Source organism: Equus asinus, chromosome 24 (assembly GCF_041296235.1).
Source record: "Equus asinus isolate D_3611 breed Donkey chromosome 24, EquAss-T2T_v2, whole genome shotgun sequence".
NCBI lineage: Eukaryota > Metazoa > Chordata > Mammalia > Perissodactyla > Equidae > Equus > Equus asinus.
Genome location: NC_091813.1, coordinates 43,982,712 through 43,996,249, shown reverse-complemented (window position 1 = coordinate 43,996,249; position 13,538 = coordinate 43,982,712). Strand labels below are relative to the sequence as shown.

General features: G+C 37.8%; 1 protein-coding gene across 2 annotated transcripts in view; it reads left to right on the top strand.

Annotated features, from left to right (window-relative positions):
* SNX3 (sorting nexin 3) overlaps positions 1-12,261 on the top strand; it is a 42,221-nt gene extending 29,960 nt beyond the window's left edge. For both annotated transcript variants that reach the window (XM_014839042.3, XM_070496622.1), the window contains exons 2-4: positions 2,915-3,010; positions 9,762-9,886; positions 11,524-12,261. In XM_014839042.3, coding sequence (XP_014694528.1) covers positions 2,915-3,010; positions 9,762-9,886; positions 11,524-11,629 — 327 coding nt within the window. In that variant the 3' untranslated portion in view covers positions 11,630-12,261. The remainder of the gene's footprint in view (positions 1-2,914; positions 3,011-9,761; positions 9,887-11,523) is intronic.
* The last annotated feature ends 1,277 nt before the right edge of the window (positions 12,262-13,538 follow it).

The window sequence follows — 13,538 nt, the reverse complement described above, 5'->3', positions numbered from 1 at the left end:
GCTCTATGCCCTTTTATAGATGCTCCCAAACTGTCATTATAGTTGAATCCTCCCAAAACTCTAAGAAAAAAATAATCCTTACTCTTCTATCTTTAGAAAACTGAAATAGAACATTTTTTAAGGGTTAAATAAGTTGAAAGTGACCAGTCATAAGAGTTTGTAGTCAACAGTGATAGTTCAGTGGCTTAAACAAAAAAACCTTGGCGTTTTTCATTTGTATTTTGATCAAGTTGAGTTTAAACTCCTTGTGATGACCAGGAAGAAGTTAACAGGCAAACTTACCACTCTCTAAATGTAGTGGGCAGATAATATTAAGAATTACTTGACGTGACTTATCAGAACTCTAAAGCAGTCCTCATATGGAGAAATCATAGCTAGCTGAGAAAACTGAATAAAAGAATTTTCTTAAACTAACCATGCCTTTTTTGCTAATCTATCAAACTATTAGCTAATCACAGAAAGGAATGGACTTTTTCTCCCTCCCACTCCCCTTCTATTAAAGTGAATCAGATATAATCACGATTGTGTCAAAAGTTCAAAAGGGAAAATGGAAGGTAAATTGAGCTGAATTGGCACTCTTCCCTCAACATTGTACCTGTAAGCTTGATATGTTGTTTCAGAGATTAACTTTAGAGACTTCCGTGCCTAGAAGTATGAAAATTCTTAGGGAACTCTTTTCACAGGCTTGATCTTAACATATTGAATAAAGAGAGCAGCTAATCCCTTTTGTAAAGTAATTTGAGAGGAGGGAATTCGAAATGTAAAATCTCACCTGCAGAAAACACTCAATTCTGTAAAGGCCTTTCTATCTTTAGACACTTACAAAGACTTAATATTTTAATGCGGAAGGGTGAACTTGGTTAAGAAGCCAATGGATGAAATTAGAGAGAAATAATCCAGTGCTTTCTTTCTGGGAATTATCATCCTGCTCTCCAGGGGACTTGATTGTATTCCCTGTGGGGAATGAGAATACCCCTCTGTACAGCAAGCCGGCGTCTCTCAATATAAGCTTGACTTTTAGTATAATAAGAGTCTTGTTAGGTGCAATTCTGCTCTTAGTCATTAATACAATGAACAAATGTTGTGGTTACCTGGGAAAGAAAATTCAAGTGCTTTTAAACCTCTTGTGAGATTTGGTTTCATGCTTGAAATGTATACAGTGTTATGCCCAATAGTGTTTGTAGAAGATTCGAAGCTGTAAGGTATACACATAGAGAAGTTAATACACTTTGGAAAAAATTGAGACCACTACAAAATGGATTAAAAGTCCTGAATAAAAAGCTTTTCTTTTGCTGAATGACAATTACTTACCAGTGGCATTAAGTTTAAATGATTGGAATTGTCTTAGGAGTGAATTTTACATGATGATGATGATGATGTCCCTGTATACAAAGTAAGAAGCCAGTTTTTCCTTCTGGTGCCACTTAACTTTTTTCTTTTCAGCTGAAAACAGTTTGCAGTTCTAAGAGTGCAAGGACTGAATTAAGGACAAAATATAATCTAAGAGTATATAGTGTTAAATAGCATTTCAGTATGGTATGGCATTAATTGTGTTAGATCATTTCTGTCCCCTGTAAACCTTATGACATTAGATGCATTTTAAAATCTTCTAAAACATTTTTTTTAATTCTTTTTTTTTTTTTTTGTGAATGTGGGATGCCACCACAGCATCATTTGATGAGCAGTGTGTATGTCTGCGCCCAAGATCCGAACCCTGTGCTGGCAAAGCAGAGTGTGCAAACGTAACCAATATGCCACCGGGCTGGCCCCTAAAATCTGTTCTTGATGATAAAATCATGGAGGTATACAGCTTTGGCTAATAGTCCTTAGTCATAAACCATTTTAAATTGGATTTGGTGGTATAATTTCTCATTTTATAGGGATCAGTAAAAGATAACAGAAATCTTTCCTGCTACTTTAAGTTTAGAAGTTGACAGAAGTAGTCTTCACAGTCTGGTAATAAACAAGTCTTCCATTCCAGTGTCACCTCAAAGCGCTGGGCGTATGTTTTCAGTTCTTTTTTTTTTTTTTTTTTGAGGAAGATTAGCGCTGAGCTAACATCTGCTGCCAATCCTCCTCTTTTTGCCGAGGAAGACTGGCCCTGAGCTAACATCTGTGCCCATCTTCCTCCACTTTATAAATGGGACGCCTACCACAGCATGGCTTGCCAAGTGGTGCAGTGTCTGCACCTGGGATCGGAACCAGCGAACCCTGGGCCACCAAAGCAGAACGTGCAAACTTAACCGCTGTGCCACCGGCCTGGCCTCCATGTTTTCAGTTCTTAAACTGCCCCCAGCCTGTAACGCTTTGGATCTATGAACCTGATCTAATGTGCATGACTCCTGGTTTCCTACAAGTTGTAAGAATGCAACATTGCACTCCTTCACTCCTCTTTTCTGGCATTTTTTAAAAGACCATGAAGACTAACCCTTTATTCATTTTGTTAGTTGTGAAACATCTGATCTAGTCATAATAAAATATTTTGTATTTCGTTTCAAAGTAGTGAGATCTCTTCCCCCGTGAGCATTGCATACTAAGTACTTTTTAAATGGGATAGCAATCAGAGCTAGTTTTATCTCACCCCTTTTCTATAGGACATTTTTATTACTCGCTGAAATAGAAAAAAAATGACCTATATTTGTGTAACTAGCCTCCTTCAGAATGACATCCAAAAGCACGTGTGCATTTTAAAAGTTGCTCTCTAGTGTAAGTATCATACTTTTTAACAGTTAGCCAAGTTGTATTTTGTTAGAGGTAAAATTTCGTATTAATAACTCTATGATTTTCTTATCTTAAGGTAACTGGGCTTGCCGTGCTAGCACTTTGACGAACAGATCCTCCCCCCACCCCCCCGCCCTGTTTTGGAATCCCTGTAACATGCTTCAACTTAGGAAGGATTTTGTTGTTGTTTCAGACAAATCTGCCTATTTTCAAGCTGAAAGAATCTACTGTTAGAAGAAGATACAGTGACTTTGAATGGCTGCGAAGTGAATTAGAAAGAGAGAGCAAGGTAAGAATTATTTGTAAGGCGACTTTAAAGCAAAACATTCCAAATTTTAATATTTAAGACCTCTCAGGAAACTTACCTTGAATAAAGTGGGTAAAAGCAAACTTCTTTTTTTCAAATAGTTTAATTTCACCTTATTTCATAGGAGATGGGGGAAGTCTGTAGCTTTTCCTAGAACTCTCTTCCTTCTCTTGTCTACGTTAATGGCCCAATTGAGACCTTTGCTGACTCATACTGGATAATACTTCTTAGAACTTCCTTGCTATTCCTTCCTTTTCCTCATCTTTCTATTCTACATTGCCCACTCTGCACACTTTGCCAAGTTTCTCTTCCTCAGTACATCTCATATGTCAGTGTATTTCAAGTTTTTTTACTGACTTATCATAAATACATTTTTTCATCATCACACATGTGCATATAAAAAGTTTCATAAAGGAGTACTTACTGTGTGATATGTGCTGATATTCTTCAGCTTTTTTGATACTAATTGGTTGCTATCTACAATTTTTAAACAGTGTTATATACCTTGGTGTAAGAATTGTTTTCTCTTGGAAGAAAATTTGGTGGCTTTAGCTGCAAAGCAAATTAGAGCAAGGTTTCATCCTAGTGTTCCCTATTTCAGCGCTACATCAGAATGACATCAGAGGTGTGGAGTCATGAAAGGGCATGGTATGCTTAGAATGATGGAAATTTATTTTTTGACTAGAGTGTAGTAGAAAAGAAGTGGGTATGGTAGGAGCCCTGAAGTAGGGTAAGACTAGCTTGTGCTCGTTTCTGAAGCATTATAAGCTAGAAATGGAAGGAGAAGTTTCTTAACCTGATAAATGTGGCTGGATACAAGAGCAACATAAGCGAATCATAGCATTCCGTCAAAAATGTAAAGGAAAAACAGTTTTACTCAAAAGAAGATCTTTTACATAGAACTAGAAATCTAAAAACCATGTAAAGAAAACTTTAAAACTTCACTGAAAGACAAAGACCTTAATAATTAGAAATACTACATTCCTGGTTTGGAATATTCACTTTTGAAGATTCATTTACTCTATGAACATTTGAGAGCTCATTCTATGTCTTCTATGGGTTACAGTTAGAGCTGTGAACAAATTAAGGTCCCTACTTTTAGGGTGCTTACATTCTATTGGGTAAGTTGGGGAGTGGTGGAGGGAAAGCAGAAAATATAGTAAGATATATAGTATTTCAGATGGTGATATGCTGTAAGAAAAAGAAAATTAAACTAAGGGAAATAGGGAGTGTCAGGAGAGCTACTCCTAATACGATGGTCAAGGGAAGGCCTTACTCAGGTGACATTTTAGCAGTAGACCTGAAGGAAGTAAGGCAATGTCTCTTATTTGTAAGCTCATAACATTCTGGTAGAAATCTTAGTGGGGTTCGTTATAAACTTGCAGATTTATATATGAGCTTTAGAATCAGAGAAAGCTTAAGAATAGCCAAAAAATCTTTTCACCATGTGTTGAGCACCTGCACACATCAGAGTGTATCTTAAAGCTATAGCAATTAAAACAACGTGGTATTGCTTTAGGGGTGGGCAAATAGGTTAGCGTAATGTAATAGAATTTAGAAGCTGACCCATGTGTTTATTGGAAATTTAGTTCATAACAAAAATACTATTGTCAGTCGGCAGGGAAAGGAATTTATATTCAGTAAATGGGGTTGAAGCATTTGGCTATTATTATTTGGGAGTAAAGGTTTATAACTCACTGTATATAAATTCCAGATGGTTTGTAGATATAAATATACAAAACAGGGGCCAGCTTCATGGCCAAGTGGTTAAGTACATGACCTCCACTTCAGCAGCCCAACATTTCTCCAGTTTGGATCCTGGGTGCAGACATCGCACTGCTCATCAAGCCATGCTGAGATGGCATCCTACATAGCACAACTAGAAGGACCTACAGCTAGAATATACAACTATGTACTGGGGGGCTTTGGGGAGAAGAAGATATAAATAAACAGACAAACAAAACAAGTTAGGAAAGTTTTGAGGAACAAAGAAGAAATTTTTTATGGCCATAGGGAAGATATAATTGACAAATAACATAGTGTAAGTTTAAGGTGTACATCATGATGATTTGATGTATGTATTGTAAAATGATTACCCCAGTAAGGTTAGTTAATACATGTATCATCTCAGTTCCCTTTTTTTTTTTGGTGTTGAGAACATTTCAGATCTCTCTTATCAACTTCTAAGTATACAATATAGGGTTAACTGTAGTTCCCCAGAACTTACTCATCTTATAACTGGAAGTTTGTACCAAACATCTCCCATTTCTGCCAAGCCTCAGCCCGTGGCAACCACTGCTTTACTACTCTCTGTTTCTGTGAGTTCAACTTTTTTTTATTATTATTGATTTATTTGTTTATTGATTGATTGATTCATTCATTCATTTATCTAGTTATCCATTCATTCATTCATTCATTCATTTTGCTGAGGAAGATTCACCCTGAGCTAACACCTGCTGCCAATCTTCCTCTTTTTCTATGTGAGCTGCCGCCACAGCTTGGCTACTGACAGAGGAATGGTGTAGGTCGGTGCCTGGGACCAAACCTGGGCTGCTGACGCGGAGCGCTAGCCCACTGGGGCTGGCCCGAGTTCAACTTTTTTAGATTGTACATATAAATGAGATCATACACTATTTGTCTTTCTCTGTCTGACTTACAGGAAGAAGTGTCTTGCTAGGATTTAGGCTTTGCTTAACATAGCACAGGTACACTGGAGTGTTTAATAAACATTTGATGAATGTATATATCACTTTTTTTAATAACAGCTTTATTGACGTACAATTCACCCATTTAAAGTGTACCATTCACTGATTCTTAGTATATTCACAAAGTTGTGCAACCATTACTACAGTCAATTTTAGAACTTTTAAATCACTCCATAAAAGAAACCCCATATCCATTAGTAGTCACTCCCAGTTTCTCCCCAACTCTCCTCACCCAGCCCTAGACAACCACTAATTTCCTTTCTCTATGTATTTGCCTATTTTGGGACATTTTATATAAATAGAAACATAGAATATGTAGTCTTTTGTGTCTGGCTTCCTCCACTGAGTGTATTTTCAAGGTTCATCCTGCTGTAACATTAATTACCACTTCATTTCTTTTTATTGCCAAATAATATTCTGTGGTATGGGTATACCACATTTTATTTATCCATTCATCAGTTAGTGTACATTTGGGTTGTTTCTGCTTTTTTTTTTTTAAGATTTTATTTTTCCTTTTTCTCCCCAAAGCCCCCCAGTACATAGTTGTGTATTTTTAGTTGTAGGTTCTTCTAGTTGTGGCATGTGGGACGCCACCTCAGCATGGCCTAATGAGCGGTGCCATGTCCACACCCGGAATCTGAACTGGTGAAACCCTGGGCCGCCAAAGAGGAGCACGCGAACTTAACTACTTGGCCATGGGGCTTGGCCTCACTATTTTTTGACTATTGCGAATAATGCTGCTGTGAACGTTCATGTACAGGTTTTTGTCTGGACGTGTTTTCTGTTCTCTTTGGTATATACCTAGGAGTGGATTTACTGGGTCATGTAATAACTCTGTTTAACCTTTTCAGGAACTCCCAGACTGTTTTCCAAAGCAGCTGTACCATGTCTGCATTCCCACCAACACTGTATGAGGGTTTCACTTTTCTCCACATCCTCATCAACACTTACTATTATCTGTCATCTTTGTTGTAGCCATCCTAGAGTATGTGTGAAGTGGCATCTCAATATGGTTTTGATTTTCATTTCCCTAATGACTAATGATGTTGATGATCTTTTCATGTATTTATCGGCCATTTATATATCTTTTGTGGAGACATATTTTTCAGATCCTTTGCCCATTTAATTGAGTTTTTTGTCTTTTTATTATTGAGTTGTAACTAGAATATAGAAAAAAACTCTTACAAGTCCTTTCTCAGATATATGATTTGCAAGAATTTTCTCCCATTCTGTGGATTGTTTTTCACTTGATGGTGTCCTTTGAAGCACAGTACTTCACTTTTAACATTAGACCAGTTAAATATCTTGGGGGTTTATGTGAAAGTTGTACTTATATTACAGTATTGCTAAAAACAATCAGTTATTATTTATATATTAGTGCTTTTAACTAAGATCAATTATGGTAGGCTAGGAAGTAGGTGACACTTATTGTGTTTACTGGTCATTATGGTTAAATCTTTTGGCTTTTATTTCAGTATGCTTTCACTGGATTATGCAGACCAAACAGCCTCCTGTCTACTTCTCTCCCTGCAGGCACACTCACATATCTGACTTTTAAATTGGTGTGAGAAGTCTAACTAGATTTTTTCAGACTGCTGAAGCAAAAATAATTTGATGTTGAAGAGGATGTTTGGAATCTTAGCTGGACAGGCCGCTCATGGCTTTTGTAGATTGTTAATCCTATTGCCTACAACCTCACCATCCGTTTCAATGACTGTTTTTGTTTGTTTGAGGAAGATTAGCCCTGACCTAACATCTGCTGCCAATCCTCCTCTTTTTGTTGAGGAAGACTGGCCCTGAGCTAACATCTGTGCCCATCTTCCTCTGCTTTATATGTGGGAGGCCTTCCACAGCATGGCGTGCCAAGTGGTGCCATGTCTGCATCCGGATCCAAACTGGCGAACCCCGGGCCGCCGAGGCGGAACGTGCAAACCTAACTGCTAAGCGCCACCCAGCCGGCCCCTCGATGACTATTTTGAATGTTATGTTAGGAAGAATGTATCTCTACAGATGATAATAATAGTAATCTTTAAATCTTCAATTTCATGCTAAATTCTGCCCTGAATTAATGGTGGTCATTTATTTAATGCACTCGTTCTAGATTCCTTTTTTTATAATAGCTTTATAGATACAGATATTTTTACCTACCCATCAGATAGCCATTCTACTGGAGCTCAGTTGGTGGTCCTGATCCCTGATCTCAGTTGTAAGGTCCCTATAGGTTTTAACTCTCAACTTGACAAATGCTAAACAGGAGAGAGAATCAAGAATGCTAAAGCAGACTTCTGGAGATAAATCTGTACGTCTTCATCATTAGTCATCTGGGGAGAGTAGATCTAGGAAAGAATTATAAAGTTTTGGTTGGGCATTTGGTTTCGTGTCTCTTTTTTGCCCTTTGTTTTTTCCTAATCTGTATGAAGTCGTGTTGATCTCTCTCTTTTTTACCCTGTTTGGGAGAGAAACTCTGTACTGAGAGTTTGAAGTTTTACTTCTTTTAGAATGTGTATAGTTTGTATTACTGGTGTTTACTGTTTATCTTTCTCCTGTGTGAATTGTTTGCTTACACCTTTCCTCTGTTTTAGTGTAAGATAAAGATTCAGCTAAGTGGTTAGTTGTTTCACAGATATTTGAGCTTCGATATATGCTCACCTTTTCTTAAAATAACCATAAGAAGCCTGAGACAGGGTCCTTGATTTGAAGGCATTAATGGGATAGATTGGTGGTTTTCCACCAGGGACGTTTTGTCCCCCATGAGACATTGGACAATGTCTAGAGAAGGTTTTCATTGTCACAACCAGGGGTGCTACTGGCAGCGTCTGGTGGGTAGAGGCCTGGGATGCTGTTAAGTATTCTACAGTGCACAAGAAACCCTCCTCACCCCATAAAAAGAATTATCTGGTTCAAAATGTTAACAGCACTGCGTTGAGAAACCCTAAGATAGAGAAACCAAACTACCTCGTGAAATAAATAGCTAGGTGCTATTTAATTCAAACAAATATTTGAGCTCCAAGTAATTTCTGGAGAGAGATCAGTATAAGTTGACCCTAGAGGATGGGTTAGGCTTTGAAGGAGAATATTTGGGGTGTTCCTTTAGCTTGGGAAGAAAGGAATGACAGGTCTTTGGGGAAAGATAGGATAGCAGATGTGGGAGAAAGTTGACATGTGTCTTAGCCTAGGAGATGGAAGAGTGGCAACAAGTAGAGTTATCGATTATTTTGTCATCACCTCAAACAAGTAGGAAAGACTATATGCAGATGGTATGAGATGGAAAAAACTGACCACAGAATTCGTAGCTGCCTGTGCCAGAAAGAACATTGTTACTATTTTATTTCTTCACTTAATCGAGTTGATTTTGATCTCTGCAGTTACAATAAAGCATTGTCTTCCCCAGATGGCATCAAAACTGAGGGGCATGGTAACCTTTATTTCAGTATTGCTTGAGTATTCTTTTTGTATACTTGTGCTTTGGTAAATCCAGGAAAAATGAAAGTTAAGCTATGGACTCCACCACTGTGGAGCTTTTGTCTGATGGGCTGTTCTGCATTTGGTTATCATGCCTTCAAAACATTGAATATTTTTTCAGTGTGTTTTTACTGATTCCCTTTTATATATATGCACACACATATATATATTATTATTGTTATTAATTTTAAATTTTTTTTGAGGAAGATTAGCCCTGAGCTAACTGCTGCCAATCCTCCTCTTTTTGCTGAAGAAGACTGGCCCTGAGCTAACATCTGTGCCCATCTTCCTCTACTTTATCTGTGGGACGCCTACCACAGTGTGGCATGTCAAGTGGTGCCATGTCCGCACCCGGGATCCAAACCAGGGAACCCCTAGACTGCCAAAGTAGAACGTGTGAACTTAACCGCTCCGCCACCAGGCTGGCCCCAATTCCCTTTTCATGTTTGACGTAATTTAAGAGTGTGGTGCTCTCATAAGTGAAGATATACTTTGTCTTCATGTCGTGCTTGTAATTTTCACAGCCCAGTCAGCATGTTCAAGAACTTTCTTTGCTTATATTTCAGGTTGTAGTTCCCCCACTCCCTGGGAAAGCATTTTTGCGTCAACTTCCTTTTAGAGGAGATGATGGAATATTTGATGACAATTTTATTGAAGAAAGGAAGCAAGGGCTGGAGCAGTTTATAAACAAGTAAGTGCTTTCTGTTCCTCGAGGTGTAAGAGTAAATAGTGTTCTGAGACGACTTTAGGTGACTACTAGTAATTTAGATATTAAGCTAAACCATAATATAGCTTTTCCTCTTGGCCATTTGCTAACTGACTTTTATATCATTTAAACAAAGTAAAAGTATCTAAGAAGTTGAACATCATGTGATAAATATTAACACACTTGAATGATTGAAATGAGTATCTTTGTGTTGACCTAAGTTTTGTATTTGTTTTTCTTCGTTAATTTATGCAAATTACACTTAAAATTACAGCATTTAAAAAACACAGTTGTACTTATGATTCTTTCTGATTTAAGATATGTTCTAGCATGAACAATAAAACTTACAATGCACTCGCAGTCATTTTGTTTGATTGCAGATGGAGGTGTTATCAGCATGTCTTGTGTAAAGGTGCACATTTAAAATGTTCATGGCAAAATGTATTCCTTTGAAAATGTGAGAACACTTGGGATCATTTATCTTTTGCTTTAGAAACTCTTAATAAACTCAACCCAAAACTTCTAGCTTTTAATTTTATTCCTATGTGAAATAGAACCATTTTTTAAAAGCCAAAGTAATGAGGAGAGTTATGCCAGGAGGGAGCTCACTGTAATTGTGCGTTGGCCTCAATTTAACCAAATAAAGTCAAATCCTAATGAAATAGTTATGTGAACTTACTTATTAGCAACACTTTAATTTTATCTAGTAATTTGAAGATCCGTGACTGGTAAACACAAGGGAAAGTTGTACAAAGCCTTTAACTTTTACTTATCTACTGTAGCACACAACCTTTGTTGTCTTTTTATGAACATACTATCCTTTTGGAGAAGGCAGTGCTGGCTTAGATGTTTTTCAATTCTGAGAAGTCTGGTTGCCCAGTCTGATCTTGTGTTCAGTCTGTGATGGAAACCTTTAAAAGCAACCAAAGAAAACAAAAACAAAACTGGACATTTGTGCCTGTTTCTTAGGTTTTTTTGGCTTTTGTTAAACTTCAGGGTGTTTCTATCTCTAATCTTATGTTTTCCTTCTTTAAAATGGATTCTTAGAATCAAGGACATGTTTCTCTTGTTATTTTTTGGTGAGGTTAGCCCTAAGCTGACATCTGTTGCCAGTCTTCCTCTTTTTGCTTGAGGAAGATTGTTGCTGAGCTAACATCTGTGCCAGTCTTCCTCTACTTTTTATGTGGGACGCCTGCCACAGCATGGCTTGATGAGTGGTGTGTAGGTCCGCACCTGGGATCAGAACCCATGAACTCCGGGCCTCCAAAGCAGAGTGTGCGAACTTAACCACTATGCCACTGAGCCGGCCCTATGTGTTTCATTTTTAACATTAAAATTTATTTAGGTTTCTTGTTAATATACCAACTAATATTTAAAGAAGCTAATTGGATACATATGCCAGAAGCAGTGCTAAATTAGTGATTAAATGTTTTCTAAATTACTGTGGTGAACCAAGGGAGAGAAAATATACTATTAGTTGACAGAGCATGGCTTTATGGGCAGTCCAGAATAACACTTACTGTTACTAAATTGTACATGCTTCCTACCCTTAATATATGTGTTTGATCCTCCTCTCCCACTTTTATAAAATATCGGACTAAATTTGTGTTTTTTATTTCTAGGGTCGCTGGTCATCCTCTGGCACAAAATGAACGTTGTCTTCACATGTTTTTACAGGATGAAATAATAGATAAAAGCTATACTCCATCTAAAATAAGACATGCCTGAAATTTGGTGAGAAGGGGCAAAAAAACCTTTCCGTGACTATTAATGATTCATATGCACCAGTGAAGAAGTTCTAACTAGCTGTAAGCATGCTGCACAGAAACTGGTATAACATGCCTTCAGTATACTAACACTCATATGCTCAGTTTTGTTTTGTTTTGTTTTGGCAGTTGACAAGAAGTTAATTTGCTTTAGTGAAAATCCCTCATTCTGGCCTTTCTGTAGAAATAGCTCTCTGTGCTGTTTGAATGTGGTGCACACTATAGCCTCACAAACCTGTTATTCCAGTATAACCTGCAGTGTCCTAACTAAAGTTACTGGCTTGGTCTTATCTGCACAGTTTTTGTGTCATGTTTGCTTCTTGAATCTGATTAACTAGAATATTTCTCTTATCCCCTTTTTAATATGTGATGTCACATGACCTGATTTATGTGTAGGAGCACTACACCATTGGTTCCCTACCCTACATGTAAGAGACACACTCGTGTGCAGAGAATAGCTCCCTTCATCTGGAAGATCAAGGAGGGAAATCTTTATATTCTGTATAAAACAAAATCAAATTTATATACTAAAATCATTTGTCTAAAAATTTAAGTTGTTTTCAGATAAAAATAAAAATGCATTTCTGATATGCAGATCGTGTTGCCTCCGGCTTTTCTTTTTTCCCTTTATGGCTTTCCAACTTAACTACTTATTGAGAAGGATTATTTACTAATTATATACTTCTCATTCCTGTAACTCCATTCCTCTTTAAACAGTGGTGATATCAAATATGCCACCACCCTTTGAATGTGGTATTTTCTTTTAAACAACAAAAAAAGTGATGTACTAAATAAAGCATTCCTTAAAGCTTATTGAGTCTTTATGAAGCACTTTGTGCATCTCAAGTCATTCTTTTTAAAGGGCCTTTTAAGTCAATACCATGCCTCTTACTTTTCAGAAGAATTTTTTTCCCAGTTCATTTGAGTGACTTGTTTAAACAAACTCAGCAAAGGTGAAATAAGCCTTTTCTTAGTCAGCAGATTCGTGTTTTCTCTTTCATTTGGCTTGGGATAGTGGCACACTTTATCCTCTTTAACCAAGGGAGAAGGGCACAGTGTTCTAGCCTGACTTATATAAATGATAGGAAACCAGAAAATCCGTGACTCCTTGCAGCCTAACTTGTGTTGTCAGCAGACCTTTGCAGCCAGTATGTGGTCTCTAGTTTGAATCTGCACAACCTCTGGTGATTTGGGGCCTCATTGTGACCTAGAGGTAAAGCCCAGGCTAAGGAAAGTTTGTCTTCCCACTCCAGAGGCATCGCCTCGAGTCAGTCCATTGAGAGGAAACCAGCTTAGGTCTTGGCCAAAGTACGAAGTCCACCAAGCAGATTGGAAATCATAGGAAGAAGTCAGAGCTGCCCTATAAGGCCTTTTGTTGTTACACAGTATTTCACATTTCCATAATACTGAACTTTTTAGTTAATATAAATTAGGAAGGCACAAAGCTAAACATCTGGATTTTATTTCAGTGAGCTAGAGAAGTATAATCAGAGGCCGTCAGTTTTTGGTATGCAGACTGGAGTAATAGTAACTCTGCTAAACAGAATAATTTCTCTAATGCAGTGGGTCTCAACCAGGGATGATTTTGCCTGCTGGGGACATTTGGCAATGTCCTGAAACATTTTTGGTTGTCGCAACTGGGGAAAGCTCCTAGAATCTAGTGGGCAGAAGTTAGAGATGCCGTGAAACCTCCCAGAATGCACATAACAGCCCCTACTATAGCAAATGCCAGCAGTGCCGAGGTTTCCACTCACTGTGGAATGCTTTTGAGTTGAATCACTTACAGACAAGGGAATCATGTGGTTTAGGATGGTGGTACTGGCCAGCTTCCTTTTAACCTCTGCAGTTTCCTAAGGGCAGACATGCTCTCA